The 25,153-nt window shown below is 38.1% G+C and overlaps 1 protein-coding gene across 11 annotated transcripts in view; it reads right to left on the bottom strand.

The window, feature by feature from the left end:
• The window catches only part of LOC110830226 (nucleolysin TIAR), a 907,764-nt gene that overhangs the window by 278,723 nt on the left and 603,888 nt on the right, over positions 1-25,153 (bottom strand). The window contains exon 1 of one of the 11 annotated variants that reach the window (XM_022064871.2): positions 5,580-6,696. The exons of the other annotated variants lie outside the window; for them this stretch is intronic. Within the exon in view, the coding sequence (XP_021920563.1) occupies positions 5,580-5,847 (268 nt within the window). The 5' untranslated portion in view covers positions 5,848-6,696. Of the gene's footprint in view, positions 1-5,579; positions 6,697-25,153 lie in introns of those variants that run through there. 11 annotated transcript variants of the gene reach the window in all.

Here is a 25,153-nt window from a genome sequence, read left to right on the forward strand (position 1 = left end):
GTGTACCTACAAATATGACATCAATGACCAACGAGCAAAGAACAAACATCATACGAGCTCATAATCACATTTAAAATTCAGAACGGAACGTTTATGCTGACTTCATACAAGCTTTATGGTATATTCTTATTAAACATGACATCAACACATTCTTCGAGTTGTTTCTGTGGTTTGTAGAATACGGTCCTATTCGCAACAAAACAACTAATTATCAATTCTAAGACTGGAAAACTTTCAAATCTGCAGGTTATTTCGAAAAATGTAATTTCCCGTTATGAAACACATTTATGAATGAGATCTGTTATTTTTTGTCACGCCACCTCGATGAAAACAATGCAAACCCTTACGCCTAATTTAATTAAGAACCATTTCAATACTATCCTCCCATCTGTACCTAGGTCTTCTGAGTGGTCTTTCCATTTCAGGATTTTCAAAACAAAATTTTGTATGCATTTCTCATCTCCCTCATGCGTGTCAGATGCCCTGCCAGTCCCATCCTTCTTAGATCCTCCAACCGTCCTCGAAAATTGATTATTAAGCAATATCTCATTAAGCCCTGAAGATGTAGGCAGTACATTCCTCCTAAAGTCCACACGGTGTTAAGTGCAGAAGACAACCATGTACATCTTCGCTGCCGTGAGAACCTCAAGTTTCATTCAGTGCTACGGGATTTCTTTGAAGAAATTTGTTTGCAAAAGAAAGACAGGGCAGTACGACCAACACTTCTGTCGCCGACTCAAGTGGAACGAAACGAGTCCGTGTTTAAATGCAGCCAAGCGAAAATCGGGAGCATTAGCTTTCGGGTTGCACACCTGCCTTTTACATATAACTAAAAAGAAAGTAAGTAACAGGCATCTGAACGGCCATGTTTAACTGCATTCCACTGATAACGCTATAAACCATATGAGTGGAAGAAAGCGTTGTTTGCTGTGACGTCAGAACATCAAATGAAACATCTTCATTACAGTTCACGAGTATGAGATCTGGAATCAAGTACTGACGCTGTGCGACATTCAACACCTCAAGTGGGTTTTATAGCTTAGAGAAGTGTAACCCGTCGTCTTTTGTCTTTCAGTTCATAATATTCAATATTTCAAACTCAGATGCGAGCTTGTTGACAAATGTCGTCAGTACTGCAAGTATATAAAGCATACAAGTCACGTGTTCAGCATACTATGAAATACGGATTCGTTAATTTACGTTCCGGCTGCTTTAACATCATCGCAACAAGTCTTGGCATCCATATGACACGAAAAAGGGTAAGGCATACAGGGGGTTTGGGTCTACCGACGAAGAGACAAACCAACACCGAGGGCGGAAATCATATAGCCTGGGTTCGTCACAAATATCGTTCCGTTGTCTGTTTAACAACGTTCTCACGACTATATAGGGTACAAAATGTGAGAATGACTGTGATTATTAGTAGAAAAGTATTATGAAGGATGCTGCATGGTAAGCCACGAATTTAAATGGAGGGACTGAGAAAAAGAAAGAGAAGCCACATGCAAGCCAGCCGGGCACTGCACTACCGTAAGGCATGGGATGTTTCCGGTATGAAGGACGAACGCTAAAGACTCAGTGGCTACATCCGGTATTATCTTGTGTGAATAAACTTACGAGAGTACAGAACGAGGTTAAAGATGGCTGTCATCTAAGTTGTTGCGCAGTGTAGTCTGGTATTAGTCTATCGAGGTGTCAGAGATGACTGCTGACTTCCTTCAAGGCGATGAGTAACTCATGAAGATGAAGGCAGCAATCGCTTCTGAAACGTCCGTTAACATGTACCAGACTACACGGCGCAACAACCCAGAAGACAGTCATCTTCATACTCGCTGCCGTCAGAATCTGTAATCTCAGATAGTGGATGTTTATCTATAAATTTTAGTGGTACTGCGTAAATATTCTGCAGAATATTTTATCGTGGTTTGTGAGACATCCTCAGAATTACAGCCTAAATTGGCCACTAAAAATGCTACCCGTCCCGAACAAATATGCACTTCCGTGTTACATAAACACTGCCATATTTGTCGGCGAATGGTTGCCAGTTTCTGTTATGTCACATCTCCTTTAAAATTATGTAAACCAACATTTCAGATACGTGAGTACTGTTTCTTTAACGAGGATGTTTGAGACCAGCGGTTAGATAAACAACACAAGAAGAATTTAAAGCTGACCTGAGGCCCTAAATATTTATTTATGATAAATAAAGAGGACTAATGCTACGGAAGTTTGTTCAAGACAGCAGACCTCTTCATACGCTACAGAATTAATTTCTCCAGTAGAATACAGTACATGTTAGTAATAAAAATCTCATAACCACATGAAATGCTCGCGAATATCGATTATCTTAAGTCAAATCTTAAAAATAAACAAGACATGGTTGACAATAAACATACATCCATTCTATATAAAGGAACAGAGATTTCGTCACAACAAGGTATCTGTAAACTGTTCTGTGAGCTGAATGACCGTGTTTCGACTACCGGCAGGACAGCATTTCTCTTCGCTACAACGTCCAGGTCGGCTCTGGGGATCGCCCGGTCTGAAATCTAATGGAAGCCGGGTTATTTCCTGGTGGGGGGCTTTAAGCTAACTCCATCTGCTGCCAGGTTAAGAATGTGTGGAGCCGTATAAAGTAAGTCACGGAGTGACTGTATCTGACGAAGGGAAAACGCTTCTACAGAATTCCGGAAGACTGAACCATCGCCGAATTACCATTACAACCGGTGTGGAGAAAATGTCGGTAGGAAAACCTCGGACAACTTTACACATGAATAACATATATTGTCTTCGGCTTCTCTAAAGTAGTAACACTGTAAAAGGCGGGGGATTTCTTAACTGAACTTAATATTAACTCCTAATTAAATACTCTGCTCCATGGAGATGGTTATACAGTTAGCCATCAACAACAACGAAAATATTTTCCAATTAAATATTAATTAATCATTATTATTCGACGCTATATACTCTAAGCTACAGATAGCGTCGTTAAATGAACAATAAATAAATACTATCATTCAATCTATACCTAGATCTCCGAAACAATTGCTCTTTAAAAGTTTCCCGACTAAATTGTATGTGTATTTCTCATTTCCTTCATACGTTCTGCAGGACCTAAACTCATTTTCCTCAATTTAATCGCCATAAAATGTCAAGAGAATGTTCATATGGGGAAGTGCAATACATGAATAAAAAATGAGATTTTTCCAATTCAGAATAATTTATTCCACACAATTCGTATTTCGACCACTCTGCTTAATTAGCTGGAACACTAGATTGAAGAAGTCTGGAAGTGAAAAGATTCTAATTGCCAGACTCGTGTCATTCTATAAGAATCACTTCAACCACTAAGAACTCAGCTGAGGCGAGTTATTCAACTCTTTCCTTACTGACTGCATAGATATTCTTCAAATTCTGAAGTAGATGTTATCAGTTTCTATACATTAAAAGTGTTTTATTATAAACTTGGAATTTTTTTCCCCCATTTCATTACTTTCCATTTCCAAGTCGTTTCCTTGAAAACTACGGCACAGAACTCAGTTTACTATCGAAATGCTGATATCTGGCGCTATCAGGGTTTGCGTGTCTTAGTGGCTTTACAGAACTGGGCCACCTAAAGCACAGATACTGGCAGATCTCCTGCTGAGGCAAAAGCGAAGACCAGGCCCATTGTCACACTGTTCGAGTTGAATGACTGACCAGCACGTCATCTTTGGCAACAATACGTTCTGAGACGATCGCATCGTTATCATTGTTCATGAGCTTAACCTGTCTGGCGAGACTAGCAGTAATTACATGACTTAAACATTGTCGATTTTGGTAATTCATTTATGTAAGCAAGTTTTACTAGCGCGTATTTCAACAACTGTATGTTAAACTTGTCATATACATATAATGTCAAAGGTTCACACAATTACGACGACCGATTTTTTTGTACAATTAAAGGATTGCATATCTTTACGACTTCCCTGCTTGGACATAACAGATAAGAAGTAACATTATAGACAGCATTATAATGAGGATCTTTATAATTTGATATCGATAAATTATCGCTTCGTATCGTCATAAACACTTATGTTGCAACCATAATTTTGTCAAAGGGTTATGTCCAAGAAGAGCCCTCACAGAATTACGAATGATATGTTCAATGTCATCGCAGAAAGCCAGTTTGCTCCTTTCACTTTTTATAAATTTCTGCGGGAAAAGGGAACAGCGATAAAAATATTAAGCCATCAGATCACAAACTTCTCACATATATATTATATTTTAATTAATCCTTTTGATCTACTAAATAAATTAAAACATTTTTCTTCTTCTATAAAATCGCTATTATTACCTGCTATACGTACGGTAAGACGAACATGTAACGGCTACATGTCACACCTCTCCAACCGCACATTTCACATACGAAACTATAAAACGGATTTAAATTTGCTTTGGTACACACATTACATTGGAAGTTACAGAGCATAAATTCTGTTCGGATTAGTTTAATATAACCTCAGTTTAATATAACCTAATATAACAACGGTCAAATTGAAGTTGAAATTTCTTCTAAAAGGCGATTTTTACAGCTAAACAGGCAAATAAATAAATAAAATAGGTATATTTTTCGCAACAAGACACAGATATGTTATTTAACATCTGCGGCTTGAGTCTGCGACTGTAATCGACACGGCTTGCATTCAAGCAAACAAAGAGAAAATAATATAACTTGCAGTGCTGTTAAAAATAATTTCTGACTTTATTCAGAGTGGCATCTCTGGAACAACAACAACAATAATGAGGGCAAGGAACGCATCTGAAAATACTATCATCCTAACCTGAAGTATTCATTTTATTTCAGTATACTCCATGCTAAGATTCATTCTTCTCTTCCTGTACTAAACCTCGGCACTGTTACCGCTGCATGCGTTATAGTTTATCTAAATTAAGATTTAATTTAAATTTTAATTATGACATTTTGTTGACAGCTGTGACCAGGTAATGCAGTGCATGTCGGTTATATACCCAGAAGTGAACTACACATCGAAGAATCTCTGATTGTTTTAGTGAACCTAATATCGATTATTCTGGCGGTATTTTCCTCAGCTATTCCAGATAAGTGTCGTTACAACAGTTTAAAAATGCTACACTGACTCCTTCAGGATCATTCTTAGTTAATAAGGAATATTAATCACATCATTCGACATAATATAAAAAACAGGGTTCATAAAATGTCGTTACACAAACCACGGAAGGGAAAAAACTGTTTGCTGTACCATAATTGAAGTTTCAACACAACTTCCAAACTGCTGATATACATAATAAAATACAGTTTACCCTGAACGAAATTTGTTGTAGTTTTACTCAGCCTCTCCAGACAGATTCGAAAAAATTAACGTAGCCAGTTTTTCGAAACTCATTATTCTTGATAATTCTACCGTTCGAAGCCATTTAAATAACATGTACGCTTGATAAAGTAATATTAAATGAAGCAGACAAGTCAAAACGAGTGATCATAAAATAGCAGTTCCCAACTGGGCTCCTTTGCTCTTAGAAGTACAGAACCCTGGGATTGTCGTATGCATTGATCTTACCTGACTTGTTTCCGGCAGCGTTATGGTTCAGTGGGGCAAGTTTGCCGTTGGGTTCGCCCCCTGTTCGTTCTCCCACGGGTCCTCCAACGACCCCACCGCCACCGGCAGCGAACTTTGCCTGCGCCACGGGAATCGGTCCCGGGTTCGTCATGGTGGTCATCGTGGCAGCAGGCATCATCAGTGTTGACATGGCTAACATTGGGACACCAGCTGGCGGGGATCTTGCTCCGAGCGTCACCGGAAGATACGGCAACAGACTTGCTGGCATTCAGCTGCACTCTTCGTCACGCGGCGAACTCGTCTGTCACTTCTTCGTCTTCGTCCGTCGCCGGTTCAACGTCACTTCTACCTAGGACTACGTCTTCAGTGTTCCACTTTATGTCGCCGGTTCAACGTCACTTCTTCAGTTCTCAAAGCGTATACTTTTCTGTCGCGGTCTAAAGTTCACTTCTACTAGGAGCAGCCTTCACCTATGAAATTCTTAAACGATCTATGACTCAACTTCTTTTCCAACAGAGACAATGTATTCAGTTCTCAAAGCGTTCAATATTTAAGGTCCGTAGCCAGTTCAACTTCAGTTTCTCCAGTACATAGCTTGCAAAATGTTCAATGTTCAAGAATATAAATTTCAACCTCTCTGGTATCCAAAATCATAATAAAATTACTCTGGAATATATAGATTGGTAAAAACGGTACATCATTTACGATCTCTACTAGGAAAATATATCATATGTTGAGATATCCGCAGAAAATTAGACTCTCATAATTCTCTTTTGTTCAAAGTCTAGTGTCCAGGTAAGACGAAAATGAAAGTGAGAGATGTCTGGACACTATGGTCCTTTGTGCATTTACAGATAAGATTTGCGATATGAGAAGAGTAGAATGGTCACAGTCAGTCGCCAAGTAACAACAAACAACATCAACAGCAAATCAAAACAAACAAAGAAACAAACAACAACGCACTGTGATTCTGTCCCTTACACGTGTCACTGGGAGCAACTGGGGGTGTCAGGACGCGCACTGCTGCTTGCAAGTGATTCAACCCCACGGCCAGGACGCCAGAGTAGCGTACAAAACGGACAGCCTCCCTTGAAGACGGCTGCCGCGACTCTGACAACGCGTCCCGGCGCGTAGAGGCGCTTCGCGTCCCGGCGCTGCAAAATAGGGGACGCAGAGGAAGGTTTATTGACGACGCTAACCGAAAGGGCGACGGAAAGAGCCGAACACAAAGTTGTCGGAGGGGGTTTATAAACACGGGGTGGGGGCAGTCAGTCTTCAGTGTAGCAAGTGGCTCCGAACAGCCAACATTACTGCTGTTTCCAATGCTTCCAACTTCCTTTCATTACTTTCAAGCCGAGAAGGTTTAAATAATAAAATAGAGAAGAAGAAAGTATTGGACTTAAGAAAGAGGGAATAACAGAATGTTGGTGAAAATTACATAATAAGAAGCTTCACAATCTGTATTATTCGCCTTATGCTAAATAAAATGGGATTGGATGGATGAGACGTGTGATTCGCATGAGGGAGACGAGACATGCAAGATAACTATCAAGGGAATACACCACTCGCAAAATATATGTAAATAAACACATAATATAAAAATTCGTCTTAATATATCCTGAAAGTATACGCCAAATTAAACCTAAAATGGTTACGGCCCACTGTTTATCTGTAAATACAGCAATGAACCTTTGGGTTCCATAAAAAACAATATTATCTTGACCAGTTAAACGACTATAAATTTCTCTACAATCATCTAATTGATACCACGTCATAAAATACGGCAGAACTTAGTACCTGAATCTTGATACGGAGGCCGGCTGTCCTGAATGAAGTTTAACGTAGTTTTCTTCAGTAGTTGAAGACAAAATACCGGATAGCAAAATAAAAAATCACCACCACTTCTTTCCATAATTTTTTTAACTTATCGTAATCGATCTGCCCCTAAACGCTGCGTTATCTGCGCTGTTTAAAATAAGTCGTTAAACAATGCAACAACTGGTTACTAAACTATTTTTTATATAAAAACTAAAGAAAAGATTAATACAGTAATGTAGACAATTATGTTGTCCTCTATCTAATTTCATATTCCTTATATGGAAATGCGTTAAGGTTAGCAGTTAAAGGCAATAATAAGACACCCATTTTGTAAAGTGTATTTGTTTGAAGTAGAAAGATGATAAACTTAAATTCCTGTAGGGTATAGGTTTTATTGTACAGACACAAACTAAAATAAAATAAAACAAAATTTACTCAACAGCTATCAGTGAAGACTGCCACTACGAAATTAAACCGAAATCCTTCGAGTCATTTTGGAGTTTATGCCTGCAAGCAGATGGACAGAAAACACGACCCCATCTCCATTATGCTTTCTTTTTTGACTTTCTGTAAACAATAAATGACGAGAAAACGTTGCCGACTAAGCTGTTTACATAGTTAAATCTTTTAAAAAAACAAATTTATATAAATCTAAATACGAATACCCAAATGCCTGAATTTACTCACCTCTTTTTAATTTTACAGCCGAATTTATTCACTTTTTGATACAGTTTACAACACCTGTAGAAATATCTTCTGACACTAGGCCACAAATAAAACAAAGAATTTCTTCACGTCTTTGTAACGTTCCACCATAAATATCCCTGCGGTCAAGTTAAAAAGAGTCAACACTTAACCATCTTGGCATCCAAAGTGCATAATTTAATAAGTCCTACAGTCATTCGAAACATAAAAAACTGCGTTGAAGGCAAGGATTTGACTTGGGCTAACAAATTCGGTTTTCTACACTGTACCCCCTGTAGTTTATTACACATCTATTTTGTACTTTAATAGCTTTTTTGTCACAACATACATGTGCAATTTAGAAAGAGAAGCGTGATTAGGTCCACTGTGTACCAAAATGTGTCCCCAAAAGTTTGTAAAACACGTTTCAATATGCATCGTCGAGTTCTACGTAATTCACTTTTCAATTAGGTTTGTATCACACAAAACAACGCAGAACATTACATTACGATAAATTAGCTTCTTATTTTATGTAACTAATAATCATTTACGAGTAGATGTGAGTTGATTAGTAAATAGCTTTTTTTTCCCCCAAACATCTCTTCCAAAATGGATAAATATTTGAACCTATCATCGTTAATTCCGTTGTTTTCATGGCTAACAGTAATTTTCACAGTAGGTTATACGGACAAAGGCTAAAATTATCGAAATGTCAGGAAAAAGACACGTCCTATCAGATACAATGTGCACCAAAACATATTTACTTTTTTTATATTATACAAATGTCTTCCAAAACATTTTTGATTAATTCATTTATTTAATAATGGAAGGTGGGTTTAAGATAGGTCTACGTAATTGTCTCTCTTCTGATAACTTTTAAGAAACTAACAAATTTACATAAAACTCTGAATGTATATCAAGCCACTGGAGGTTATTCAATATTTATAGTGCTCAGTCTCTTATTTAAAATAGAGTCAACCTGGTAACCACGGCAGTGTCTGAGATGGAAGTGACAATAGTGGCTCTTAATACAGAACCAGAAATTGTGTTTGCAGAAAAAATAGTCGAAAAATATCTGAACTTGAAAATAACGTTTCATAAAATAAAACAGCACGATGGACGTGTGAAATTAGTCCATATTTGTCTTCTAGACTGATGATAATGATGATGATATTTTGTAAGATGATAGATCACAAACATAAGACTACCTAAAATTCTGTATAAACATTTTTACCTTGAAATAATTATAAATATGGCAGCAATACAAAACTCTGAGATGAAATGTGATATCCCCTATGAAAATATGTTAGCACAAATTATATACAAAAAAATTATTATTAAATATTTCTTGATTTATGGTTCCTATTAGCCTATTTACACAGTAAAACATTTAGAGGATGCCTGCTTTAAAGTTTTTATAACTCGTTGACGTTCGACTTCATGTTACAAGTAAATAACAGATTTAATTTCGTGAAAGAATAACGACTTTGACTATTTTATTATTTTATTTATTCAGTGTTCTGTCTGACGACAGGTCCATATGAACAGGATCCTTCCATCCTTTTGTCGGACTGGGACCTGTTCATATACGTTCTTGGCAGATGATCCAGAAGTGGTTTGCCATTGCCTTCTTCTGTGTGTGAATGGAGTAATTGTTGGGATGCCACGGAGAAACCGGGGAAGCCCCCGGAGGAAAACTCCGTGTTGCCTAGACCATGGCCTTGCCCAACACAAGTTATAAATTCGGGCACCGCCGGGAATCGAACCCGAGACCCCAGTATTACAAGGCCAGCGTTCTAACCGCTAGACCACCGTGGCATATGACTTTGACTAGGACCAGAAATTTGGCAACTAAATGCGACGGTTCAACGCCGCTACTAAGAAACCCTCCAGTAGACACGATCCCGAGCAATTTTCGCCTATAATCACAGTTTATTTCCGTAGGATCCAATTTAACATTGTCTTCACATCCCCTCTTCAGTGTCCCAAGTGGCAAGCTTCCAACGGGCTTCCCCATCAGAATTTTGTGTAAATTTATTTTCTCCCTATACATGCAGTCCATCTTAGTTCGAGATTTCACTACAAAACTAAGCGATCTGAATGAATGAAGAAGCTTCACATTGTGTAATAATACCAATCTGCTCACTCGCGTCGTTCCGATTTGATCTTGAGACCTCCTGAATCCACTGTTACCAAGTAATTGTACTCTATATTTTATTGTGTACACAGTAAAACGCAACTTGATTTAGAAAGAAAACATTCATTGTAATTGCATTACAATCTATAATATAAATGACGCAGGTTCATTTTGGTGCGTGCATTTTTACGAAATAAATCGTCTTATGAAGATGACTGTCTTCTGGGATGTTGCACCGTGTAGTGTAGTAGAATTTGACAGACGTTTCAGAGACGCTTACCGCTTACATTATCAGGGTATTCTCTGATAATGGAGACGGCAAGCACCTCTAAACGTCGGTCAATTTCTAAGAGACAAAAAGACGCAACCTCCCAGAAGACAGTCAGATATCTTGATGCTCGCAAATCGTCTTATACCTTGAATGGTACAACACGTTCTCCCCTAAAAGTAGGGAACGACGTTTCAGGAAACAACCGGACCGATTATTGGTTCAGATATATTACGAGCAAGACTGGAGTTGTGCTCGGAACATGACTCCTCCCTCAGCTTTCGCCGAGATAGCTGCACGCCACACATTCAAACGGGACGTTCCTCTCTTCAACCTGTAAGTTTTCTGCTAACCCAGTGTTCAGAAGAGGAGGTCGCACGGGACCACGAGAACTTAAAACTTTCAGGGCAAACGGTTTCTGCGGTTTCTGTACGAATATTCGCTTCTCTTCACTCTCGCCTGGAATTTGCAGACACTTACAAAAAAACACGCAGTACTGTACAGTCTCTTTACATGCAAATGGTTCCATGATGCATGGAGTTCACAGAGCGGTTTACAGACTCTTCAGGTAAATGACTGGTTTGGATTTTGGTGACTAAATTTTGCAGCAAAGTTAAAGAGGAACCCGAATGTAGATGTGCAGTGTACAGCGAAGATTGCCACTAACCAACTCTTCAATGCGCAATGTGAAACCAGCCATACACTGACAAAAATCATGTTCCAGTTAAATGTCGAGATAAACCGAACAATATTTACAATCTGTAAATTAAAAAAAACATTAATAATCTTTTGCTGGTTTATCATGTCTTAAACTGGCCTTAAAGGAAATGATTTGTTACTCTCAATCATTTCAATATCGGGATCAGATCGACAAGGTTTAGACTCAAAACATCCCTGGCACACAACGCTGCTGTGTCGAAAAATTTACCACGACCCGTTCTGCAGTGACCTCATTCCGACATGTATCATGAAATAGCGGAACATCCGAGAATGACACTTTAATCCATGGTAAAAATACTGACCGGTACGGATAAATCGCCTTGATGTGTATCCGGCAACAGAAAACCATGCTACTATAACACCAATAACTAACTACAAAGCCAACTATCACAACAAACAACACACAAAATGACTAGCAAACTAACTAAAGAACTAACATTTCAAATAGCGAATAAATTAACTGGGCAAGCTTAGAAATTAACTAGCAACTAACAAATAATTCTTAACAAGACAACTAATTACACGGCAAACTAACTAAACATGTGTATATAAGAATGCATCTATTTGTGTACGAATGTATGCTAGAATGTACACATGTAAGTAACAATATAGGCGTAAATATATGTTACGTATACGCATGTGTGCAGGCTTATATCCGAACTAGTAACTAAAGTCACATTTCAGTGCATGGGATGAGCGTTCATATCTCTTTATGAACAACTGTACGTCACAAAAGGTTTGGAGGGGGGTAGAGAAGAAAAAAGAAAGAAATAAACAAGGATGAGAGTGAGTTTTGTGAAGGAATGAAGTATGACTGCAGTGACGCGAACACCCCAATGTGTATGGACAAAGAGTATAGACCGCACTGCAAGCAAGCAGAGCAGAGCACAGCACAGCACAGCCAAGTAAATTAGAACTTCGCCTCTTTGTCGGGGAATTTCGCTCAGTGCCAAGAGAAGCTACGCTTTGCTTGTGGGAATGTATGGTAAGATAGTTGGTTGCCCTGCGGACTGGTAATGCACCAAGTGAGAACTGAGACAAAACAAGAACGAAAGAAATACGGGAAGAAAGAAAGGGAGAACGAACAAGAGGTAACAAGGAAGCAAAGAAAGTAAGAACCAAAGTAAGTAATTAAACACAAATTTAAATTTGTATTACTTTACGTTACAAGAAGTTACCAATTCAGCAACGCACTGAAGTGGACTCAGAACCAAGCAGTATGTCGTAAGAGACATTTAAAATCATCAGTTGATGTTGCGTTCACTGATGAGGCAATTATGACATTAAAAATTATTTGAAATTTATTTTTCATTGCAACTTTGAAACAGGAAAGGAGCATAAGAGAATGACAACAAAAAACTTAAGCGAATAATAAAACGAGCATAATTTATGCAAGCACAGACAGAACTTCAGAGTAATCTGTAATCCATAACAGCTTGAAGAGCCACGATAAACATTTCAGTGTGCCGCCATGTACAACTCGTTGACACACACACACATCACCTACGTCACTTTAAAGCTACAGAACTGTTCAATATCTAGCTCTGGAATTTAGACAAGGAATTATGAAAACGTATACAGAACAGAAGTCGTGTGGCGACTCTAGTTTCATACAAAAAGGGGTCATTTAAATATGTATTCATTATGTGACCATTTTGAACACCTACACTAGATTCGCTAATTCAATACGTGCCACTGCTCACATATGTAATTGTTTCGTTTATTAAGATGTCTATGTCATTCAGAAAATGTATGTATACATCCTTTTGGAACACCCCTATATCTTTAGTATTCGATTAGCAGTTTGTTGAAACATGTCGTCCTGAAATCGAACTGATGCGTTCATTGAAACGAAACATTTACAGTGCTAAATAATCACATTACAAATAAATTCAAGCCAGTATTGTTATATTCTTGGTACATTACGTATTCCATTGTAAGCCATGGACTCTGGACACTTACCTAAAACAGAACAGAAAACATGAGTCAATCAATGGATTAATGGACTGAAATTTAACACAAATAAATAACACACATACACACATGAGAGAGATAACTGACTAATTAAATAACAATTTGAACAAACATCTGAGTAACTCATTTACAAACAAATTCTGTTCCTAATTAAATTGTTTTAAAATAATTAAATAATCAAACTGATTACTGGTTAAGTTACCGACTTACTAACTGGCGTAGTAATTGGCTAACCAAATATGTAGACAATCAAATCGCTGACTAGCTGGCTGACGAAGTGACCATAATTAACAAATCAAATAACAAAATAACAGTAAAACTAGAAGTTATCCAACGAAATCACCACTTAAATTTTATTTAAGGATCTATGGCAAATAGCAAATTACATTCTGTGACACAAGTATCGGGAAGTGACTGTACTCAAGTCTTTATACGATTAGTCGTCAATATGTATTATACAAAACTAAACGCTCGCCGAGGTCTGAAAGTGACTCTTGTTCCGCTAATCTTGAAATGAAATCAAGTAATATGGGGAAAGTTAGGGTCAGTGACCCCGAAGCGCAAAAAAGAAGGGTCACGCACGAGAAATCGAAGTCGCGCGTGTACAGCATGGGCATTCTTTGAGTGTTAACTTGGCAACGAGACTGAGACCAACATCTACATTAACTTGTTTATCGACGACTATAAAGTGACATTTTCACCGCCACTAACTTGACAAAATATTAATATGTACCGGAACTGGAAAAGTCAACACCACTGATTCTGAGCAATTTACGACCACTTCCAATCGTCACAACATATTTTCCTAATGGTATCCTCCGATCAGGATTCCTACCAAAATGTCTATAGATCAAGCCAACGAAAATTTGGGACCCGCAGTGCTCAGGCACTTGAAGAACGGGTCGTCCCAGTATACCCAGCATCCTCTGATCGCTCTATCAGTCTTGCATGTTTTTGGTGAGGTTTCTCCACCAGAACTCTGAATGGATTTGTCTCGCCACATGACAAATTATTTTGTACTCTCTGACATCGTTAAATTGACATGTGGGGGAAAAAGTGATATAAAACTCAGTTCATGAACTACTGAAGCAACGGAATGAGCTGTAAGAAGCCTCAAGAGGCAGAAACATGTCAGGATGCCGTTAATGGACTACGCGTCCCTGCGCAGTGGCATTTACCCGTCTAGATAGTTTGTTCTTTGCTCGCTGTTTCACACCCACACCAAGCAACAGGGAATCTTACACTTTTATACAGCTTGATCTTTTTGTTTTCAGACAGGAAACACGAGGACACAGGGATTTTTACTCAAATGATCTGCTCTACTCGCCACAAATAATTAACAGATTAATAATAAAAACACCAATAACTATTATTAGCCTATTTTCAAACAAAGCATTTCTAACGAAAACCAGACATACTCGAAACAGAAAAATAAAATATGACGTAACTTAAACCGTTCTTGAAATTATAGCCCAACAAAATTTGAAACGAGAGGACATTATTGGATTTGATACCAATACATTTTATTCTGTGGAATCTTCCGTTTGGTATTTGAAAGTTGAACATTACAAACCTGCGGTAAAATTTTAGTAAAATCGATGAACCATGTCGCCACACTCTGAAAAACTTGAGTAAGGCATCCTTTGCCGATATAAAAATGTTCCGTCCTTAATTTTGATTCACCAAGTTCATGTAATTGAAAAACTTTAGTATCAGACAATGTTCTTCAGCTAATATAACTGGCCTCTTCCCCAGACATTTCCAGACTAAAACTGCATTCGGCCTCATCCATACGAAATGTCCCACCAATACAGCCTTATTAATTTAATCACGACAGAAATATTTGAAAATTAAAAATTATTCAGCTCTTTACTGTATTCTATACAGTATAACATATTTAATTACATAATAATATTAAAATAGGTCATACAAAACCAGTATATGCACCAATGTATTGTCTTGATTGCAGAGTATTAGGGCGAACAAATTTGAACACGAAGTCTGCTTCTTATTTCTTAAGGTGACTTACCTAACGGACTTAGAAACTGGACGTTAAGAGCTCCTATCTTCAGGAAGTGCCAGAGGCTTACAATGCTTGTTCATGCATGAGACTAGCTTCTCGTTATTCACTGAGCCCTGGGGCATCCCCGAGGCTCCTCAGTCCTAGTGATTACATATAGCGTGCGTTATTGCCAAAGTTTTATCAGAACGGGGGGGGGGGGGGGGGGCGAAATATAACTCTTGGATCGAAATGCTTTTGGGTCTGTCAAGCTGAAATTAAGGACGGAATATATTAGTTTGGACAGTATTCAAAAGCTTTCCTTCTACAGCCAAATATAAATCAGTTGTCCAAAGTCCAACACATTCACTTACATTCTGACTCAAATAGAGTGAATGCATTTAAACTCAAGAGGTTTGAGTACTATTCAAGACACTGTAATAACAGAGATTGAAGTTAGTGAATGAAACAGAATTTTCTTCATTTTCATCACCCACTTTCTTTTTTATCTTACTCTTCTATTGTTATTTCACTTCTTTCTTTGGTTCCTCCTTTCTTAATTTCCTTGCGTCTAGAATAAACATTCCAGCAATATTTATCAGTCTGGCCGAAATTTCTTCATTTACACATACAAATTTACTACTGCTTTAACTACTTTGTGTAATACATGTTACATAACAATAGTTCTGTTACGTAATTTTACTAATTGGATAGAAGCAATATTTTTTCTTTATTTACCTTCTTTCTACGAAGCGTCATTTTGGATAAATGTTAATTTTTAACATCCAAGTGCCCAATTTTCGTAATATGCGAAATCTGTAATTTTTGCAGCATTTCCTGTCGTAGATAACATTACATATATATAGTTCTGTCCATTATTCTTACTACGCGCGGTTTTGGAGGAACAGGATAGGACGTAGGATTTAGGCTGTTACACGGATTCCAAAAAATAATCCAAGTGCGTTAACGTAAGTTGAATGTTGGACGTTATCAGTAATAGAAAATGCAACATCTGTGAGTTCCAAGTACTGTAAGAGTGAATACGGTTACTAACAGAGCAAGTCAGCCTTCGGGGATGAGGTCCAATGACAATCCAATTCCGAAACTTTTCTTGTTCTGTGGAGAAAGAAAATAATAAAAAAGGAACTCGTAACTGCGTTTTCTTCTGAAGACTGAGAAACTCAACATATTTTGCTCCGTGTCTCCCCCGGATCTTTTAATTATTATTAATAGCCCATGGGCTGAACTTGTTAGGATCGTGCGTGTCCAGAAGGGAAAACCGAGCTTCGGATAACTTTTATAACAGACGACAACGTATAAATAAAACAGTGGGACTCCCTCTCCGGCAAGATATAAAAATTACTTCCATGGCGAAGCCTGCTTCCGTAGATCCACTGTCACATGATTCTATTGAGCAGAGCTCAAGCAGAGGAGGGAGAGACGAGAAAACGGTAAAGCATGCAAGGAAAAACACAAAATCCATGAAAATATCGGTCGAAAACATACAGCTCCAGTGGACTAATTCATAAGCTTGTTTAACGATGATGAACTAAGTAGGAACTACTGATCTGAGTCAAAAACTTCGCTGATTGATCTAGAAATTAGGCCTGTCTTCCACCTATACTTTTCAGTGACTCGTCAGTGATATGACATAATAACAGGGCTTTGAAATGACCACACAAAATTTAATTAAATTATGTGAATTATACTTTTAGCTTCAATTAAAATTACGCCTACCTGCCATTCGGATGGCCTTGGCATGCTGGAACAAATTATATCGCCATGTTTTCATACATGGCAAACGGGAATATGAACACAATTATGTAGATACACCGCCTCAAGCAAGACAAATGTACATCACACAGCATACTAGTTCCATATTCACAGTATTTTGATTCTAAAGATGTAAAATAACAAACAGTATTGCGCGGGTGAATTCATTCATTAAAACACTAACACAGGGAGTTACACAAAAAGGCAACTTTTGCTTTACAGCAACTCTATCTGTTGTCCGCGTCGCCTATTTATACTGAATTTTAAATCTAACGGACATTAAGCAAATATCGATGCTGCAGCAGTAGATCAGCCAGCTCTTTCAATGTGCGCACGCTTAAGAGCTATTACCACTCTACATATTATTGACTGTTATCAAAAACTCGTATGAAACTTAACACATGTATACAATACTTTTATTTTCCGTCGTTTACACAAGCTTATTGTTAAAATCATATAAAATTTCACATAAAATTGTTACATTTTAAAATTGACGACATGTTTCGATATACAATCTTATCATCGTCAGGTCTATCAAAATTAAAATTAAAATCTGGTGTATCTGTTGCTCTGCTTATATATTGCTTTTGTTTTTACTCGTTTTTATTACATCTCCAGGCTTCTTCGATTTTATTTTTGGAGACGCGCCTGGGTGCCTATATCGGGTTGTGTATGAGGTGCGTGTCCGTTGTTATTGAAATAAAATCGAAGAAGCCTGGAGATGTAATAAAAACGAGTAAAAACAAAAGCAATATATAAGCAGAGCAACAGATACACCAGATTTTAATTTTAATTTTGATAGACCTGACGATGATAAGATTGTATATCGAAACATGTCGTCAATTTTAAAATGTAACAATTTTATGTGAAATTTTATATGATTTTAACAATAAGCTTGTGTAAACGACGGAAAATAAAAGTATTGTATTGAAACACAAGCATGATGCAATTAAGATATAAGCTTAACACATGTATATTACGGATTCTTAAATCGTCAATCCAACACAATTTTCACTCATAGTCCAGAAACGTTTTCGTCCTTTCCGAAATGAAAACATTTTGCCTTGGAGTAGTTCTTGTCTTGTGCTTAGTTTTGGAGCTACATGAAACATTCAATTCTAAAGGTTTTGACGACGGTAGTTTACACTTAAAATTATTCATTGTCAGGACTTTTTCCATCGTCTATTCTTTAAAACCACGACGTTTCGGAGGCCGGTTCTGTCTCCGTCTTCAGGTGAGGTCCAGTGACAGACATTAACTCTATCTAAGGGACCCAACAGAGTAGGTACCTCTCACCTGAAGACGGAGACAGAACCAGCCTCCGAAACGTCGTGGTTTTAAAGAACAGACTATGGAAAAAGTTCTGACAATGAATAATTTTAAGTACATGAAACATCCTTGTCAGGACTCTAACCCAGGACTATTTACGATAGTGTGGCGTTTGTTTCTATGACATCCTCTCCGAAGTAAACAACTTTGGTCTAGACGCAGTTCTTCTGTGTTATTATCCGAGTTACCGAAATCGTCTTCACCGAGAATCGAAGCCGGGATAATTTTTCAGGGTTTTTGGTTTTGACCTCCGTTCCTGCATCTTATTCTTCTTCGAAACAAACTACTCTGATCTAGTCTCCGATCTTCTGTCGACGCAGCTCTCACTTTAAAGCAAAAGTTTCACACTGAACTCCAGCCACGGAAAAGGAAAACGAAAAACTGACTGAATTAAAACGCCGCAAACAGCCAGCAACTTCTCTGACTCATTAGTTGAACGGGTCGGCATCACGAACTCCTGCAGGCATTTCAGCTTTGGTCTAGCACTGGTCTATATACTAACTATATCAGTGACAAAACTTGCGGCCCGCGTTATGTCGTTGATGTGGCCCGCTGCACAACTTCATGCAAAAAAAAGTAAGAAAGTTATAAATTACACAGCTAAGTAACTAAGATTTTGGCAACAGGACTCCCAGCTTCTGCACCGCTAATACCAAAATCAATCTTTGGACACAATCCTACTCCAATTTTACACGCTACACCACCTATCTTAACAACGTTTCCTAAAATCCACTGAAACGCTAATTTCCTACCTCTCTCTCGGCGTTCAAAATAGTCGTCTTTCAAGACCTTCCTCAACAAAATTCTTTTAATATTTCTTGTCTCCAAATCCTATTTACCTGCCGATCGCATTCATCACTAATCACATCCTTAAAAGAGTAAATAACCAGACACGAGTGAAGCCTCAGCAATTAATACATCGTTGTAAAATAAAGCAGTAAACAGACCCAAGGTGTCTGCGGGTCATATTAACAGAAGTCTGACTTAGAAAAGCAAAGAAAATTTACAAATCAATGTCAGCAGCTTAATGTGAAAGGACATACGATATGGCACATTCAAGTACTTCGGAAGATCACAGCAACTTTGTGAGTGATGACGTACAAAATATGAGTTCAGAAGTAGGCCTTGCTTTTCACTTTCGCTGTGGCCATAAAAATGCAATGAATCTACCTGGAAACGGATTCTTGGAGCATAATTTCCATCAAAACAATGGCTGATACGCGAACTATATAGTCTGCATATGCTACAATTCAAGTCCAGAGAAACCGAATTCCGCTGTCCTTCACGCTCGCGTGATCTCTGACCAACAGAGGTCTACACGTGGGGACGTTCAAAAGCGAAAATTTGTTGTAATTCCATACCGAGAGACCCACGTGAAAACCTCATACAGGCATTGCACGGCACAGAACTGACACTACTCGAAGGATGTCTGGCTCAGAGGGTACACACAGCGCGGTGAGGGTCACCTTCCAGGGCGTAAATGATTTACTGATGCAGTAAGACAAAACTGCGTCATGAGCCCAGAGAACACAAAACGAGAGCGAGTGATAACAAAGAGCTAAGGAGAACATTTGGACCTACGTGATGGGAAATAACGGGAGTTTGAGAAAATTACGAACAGAAGAGCGTCTTTCCACTAAATACTGATAACAGCGAATAAAATAAAACGAAAATGACTGTCTGATGGGCTGAGTTACGTCCGTAGTCTGGTAGACGTTTACACGGCGCAGTAACCCGTAAGACACGTCTTCATACTCGCCGCCGTTAGAACCTGAAAACTCTCTGAAAATAAAATAAAATAGACCAATACGTAGCAGGCACTAATGCGAAGAGAAATTCAATAAAATTTTGGTCGGAAAATAGATCACATGGAATACCTAGACACAAAAGCGACAGTAATAAATGCACGTTTCGCGCTTTGAATAGACTGAGGTGTGGATTTTAATGATTTGGAATTGGGCAAAATAGCGGTAATTAAACTTCCAATTACAAAACTTCTAAGGCATATCCTGCACCACAAAAGTAGTTCATATTTCGTGCTAAACGTGCTGGACCATACTATACCCGGTGCAGAGGGACCAGCGCACAAAGTTCCCTCTTATTGGACTGTCACGACATGCTCTTTAGTCGGACTGTACAAACGCTACGCTAATTGTTCGTGCTAATAATTCAAAACTGCAGTAAAATAAAAATGTGTTGTGACACGCTCTCACAGCCAGCAACATATGCCGAAAGCCATGTCACGTGACGTACTAAAATATAATGGGCAGGGACAGGATTGATATATTGCCAGCGGCGTCCTAAACCCGCGCTCATATGTTTCGGTTCTGAATAAATCAGGAGCCTGCCCCATTCTTCTTTTGACCTTTATTCGCCGGTGAAAAGACCAAATTATTTTACATGGCAAATATTTGTACGCACCTTCTATGCAGAAAGAGGAATAGTTAACACTCGAAACGTTTCAAGGCCTCGGCAAGGATGAACAATGAAACAGGAAGGGCACCAGAGAAGAGGGACCGACCAGTTGTTTGTGTTGTGAAACGACGAGAAATATCAATTATTGTATATCAGTGTAATTTATACATTAATATCAGTAATACAGGTGCAGAGAATGCTTCAATTTCTATAACAACAAAGCAGACAATGAGAACATTCCTGTACCAACTGACAGACAGTTGAAACAATCCGTTTTACACAGCAGTACACCGTTTAAAGAACTCGAGATTATATCATAACTATTACGGAATAAACAAAACACATATGACACGAAGATAAAGTAAACACAGACACTTCTGACCTCCACTGCAGTCATCCAAAATAATCCTCTCAAAGTAGCGTCAAACATTTATTTTAAACTAAAAGTAACAAGAGAAATCTTTACCACTGACGACAAAATATGAAATTAAAATGTTTCAATACAATGAAGACACGTGTATTCACATACTCTATAACCAGTTAAACACTTTTATTACACGATCATGTCAGATATTAAAAAGTTTTGTAAACATTTATTACAAGGAAGTTGGTGCATCTCGTACCCAAAACCCACAGCACCGCAATTTTGAATTAATACTACTACTAATAATAATAATTTGATCGCTGTACTGTCAACATTTTAAATTAGTTGATATTAGTTGCCAAAATAGAGAGAAAATAAAGAATTACGAAACATTTTACCCCTCGTTCTCTTCAGGTCTCCCAGAATCATCAATGGGAAACATTTGGCATTTGTGTATCAAATACGGGTCCTATTGCAGAACAGAAACATGCTATCGAGAGTTCAAAAGTAATGAACTGCCTGCCCTCTCTTGGGAGTCTGAGCAACTGACACAATCTGGTCTTACTGCAGCACGATAGGGCGCTGGGTTAAGTGTGCGCGTCTGCAAAATGACGGTAAGAGCGCAAGAGCATAACGCGGTCTTTCCGACTGTCCTTCATACAATTTTCTCACTGAAAGAATATACTGGTAACGCTTTGTGTGTGTTTTTGCACGACATGAGTAAAACGAGCGCCCAACTGCGAGGCAGTCTGTCCGTCCACAGGTTTCCACTCCAGGATTATTTATTAAATTTAATTTTGTAGACAACTTGTTGAGATAATTTAATTTTGATACGTATCGGCCGAACTCAACTTAAACTCATATATTAACATCTGGCCATAATGTATGTACAAATTTAATGGATAAGGGCAGGGGGCTACCAAAAATAAATCTCTTCTTAAAATCTACAACTCTATTTCAAATAAATTTCGATTCAATTAATATTCATTATAAACAAGGAAATAATTTCTGAACCTATACAGTGTACTTCAGTGTATTGAACGTTACTGTCAGCTCCTCACACTGCTTTGCCGATAATAGAATACATAAGGAAGCGGTCGTGGCCTGATCACAGAATTTATCTGAAGGGATGAGAAATACCACGGAAAAGCTCAGTCAGGTTAGTCCAGATTAGAACCAGAGACCTTCGAAGCAAAGCAGGAGTACTAAGCCACTTAGCAGCGACGTGCTGTGCAGTATCTAGGGACCCAGTATAATTACATATAACAAATTCTGAATCTTCTGCGAATTTCATCACGGATAATACAATTCTGAGTGCGTACATGCATGAAACATACATTAAATAAGTGAAGAAAGGGGATGACTGGTCTCAAACTCCAAACCTTTGGCCGTAGGACTCGCCTCTAAACCTTCAGATCACCTTCTGATCGACAACTGAGAAAGAAACAGGTCTGCCGAAGAGACGTGCCATCGAGACAGTCTCTACGGATTCCTCACTGTACATCAGCATCACAATCTCCCGTTATGTCTTTTTCTCTCGCCTTCAACTCCATTTCTACTTTTGTCGCTGTCGTTGAATAACGAGTGAAAGAGTGTCTCTTCTCGTGTTAACTGATGACAGCAACCCCCACCCACCCCCATTTCTCCATCCATCCATCCATCCATCTCCTACAATAAACAGTCTCTCAAGGGGAGATTTCAACCTTTAAAGTTCAAACAGAATACTAAATTAAGGGGCACTTTTCCTGTCGCAACTTCTGTAGGCTCACAGATCACCCTCTGATGCGCTTACTCAGAAACAGAAATTGTCGGTGGAACTCTTCTGTGATTCGGAGACACAAAAACTGTCCTCCACTGGTGCACACGCACTTTTATTATTTAGAATATTTCATTCATTCCTTGCAGGAACGCGTCTACTGTGTCAAAGCCAACCGCAATACGTCACACAGCAAAGCCAGAAATAGTTTTTTTAATTTCATTTCCTTCATTATTTACTAAACTGAAGTGTTATCGTATAAATATGTAGGCCATAACGAGCTCTGCATTTTAAGCTACTTATTAATTTTTGATTTGTTAAGTGACATTTTTTTAAACTAAAAAGTTCGATTGCTATACCAGTGTACTAAATCCCACTGAAACGAAAATTGAACAAACATTTACTGTGTTCCGTAATGTTGCGCCGTGTAGTCTCGTTGAAATATTTCAGCGTTTAAGAAATTCTTACTGCCTCCATCATCAGGTTATACAACCATACCATCAAAACCTTCCAGGTTTCAATATCTTAAGAACATTATCACGAAGTTCTTCATTTTGTAGTATATTATAAAGATTAAGCATCAGAAACAAAGAATTTAAAAGAAATAATGAGTGCTTATTCATTATTTTGCACGACAATATTAAATAAGTGCATAAACGTTAAAGTCATAATGGGTCACAAGTAAGAGTTGTGACAGATGTACGAAAACATTTATACACGTTCAGCAGAAGCTGATTATTTTGACTTGTCGTGTTCTGCTGGACGGCAAATTGTCTTCATACTACCAGACAGCTAATGTATGCCATTATCTGAATGAAATATGGGTTTACTGCATGCTTATTTATCGGTGTAGGCCAAAACACATACTTCAATGTACTGCAAATTAAAACTGACGTGCCATACATTTTTGTAATTATTTCACGAATTAATGTATGATGTCAAGGTTAGATCTGTCCATTCTTAAATATGTGTCAAATACGAATCTTTGCAAACAGAGCTGGGTAAATTTTGATACTAAATTTCTAAACTAAAATTTGTGGGAGGGGCAGGTTAGCCGTATTTCTGTGGCGGTCCAATACACCAAACTTAAATACAACTCAAACAGACCTTTCCAAGAAAAGGACTCAATAAACCAACCTAAAATAAAAAAAATATATCTTCCTCAAAAAGAGCTCCAACAAACTTTCTATAATGGCTCCAACAGACATTTCTTAAAAATGGTTCAAATCGACCTTTCTCAAAAGTGACTCATCTTGAAAAATGAAGTAATGGCACATAACTTAAGATACAGATTTCATTAGCATTCACAGCTTTTTACTTGCAATATATTTAAAAATTACCAGTATTTAACGCACCGAAACGGAAAAGTGTCAGATTCTGTTTAATGCGATTATCTTCCCAATTGATTTGTATCTGTAATGTACATCAATGCCTATGGGAGATGCAAAATCGATGGAAAAAACTTCTGGAAAATGTGTACACAAATGCTGAGTGCTGATTTTTTTCGCAAACACAAACAATCACATTTTATATCCAACCACCCATGTCAACAAGAAACATTACAGCCACTGTAACGGAAAAAGTGATACATGTCTAAATGAGAGAATAAACTATGGCTGGTTGGAAGAGACAGCATGTACCAGCCTGTGGCAAAATAAGAAAACAAAGGACGTCCAAAATAAACTCACACTCGCGGTAAATTATTCAAAAGAAAGAAGGTCAGGGCGAAAGAAATATAAGAATTCAGAACAAAGATTATTATGGAAAATGCAGACAGGAAATCATTCATCACACAACTCTGCTTTCCATAATGCTTGTAAATGCTAAACAAGTATGCGAGTCCCATTATACAATACACCCATAGCAAAGTTGAGAAGTACAGACAAGAAATTTAAAACATTCAAGAAAGTCTAAATTTATATGCTGGAAGTGACACAGATAATTCCTCACGAAACTGTAGTTTAACAGAGCACAGATGAATCCAGCTGATGTATTTACACTCAGCACCTCTGAAAATAAATTTAGATTTGTTCAGTTCCATCAAAGCCTAGGTCTCGGAAGTGACATGTTCCTCAAAGGTTTTCCAGCCAAATGTTCGTAGGCATTTCTCAATCGCCCATACGTTCTGCACACTGCACATCTTCCTTACTTTTTGACTGAATCCGTTGAATAGCAGCAGATGACTTTAAATCAGGAAGCGACTCATTATGCCAGTTTCTCAATCCTCGTGTTCCTTATTCTCTCTTTAGTCCAAATATTCTCTTCACAGTTCAGAGTTTACACACACTCAATCTACACTTCGTCAGAGTCGAGAACCACTCGGGTCTGTGTTTTCAG

This window comes from Zootermopsis nevadensis, unplaced genomic scaffold (assembly GCF_977971745.1).
Source record: "Zootermopsis nevadensis isolate Lab colony 2312 unplaced genomic scaffold, Znev_1.0 Znev_ptg000021l, whole genome shotgun sequence".
Lineage (NCBI taxonomy): Eukaryota > Metazoa > Arthropoda > Insecta > Blattodea > Termopsidae > Zootermopsis > Zootermopsis nevadensis.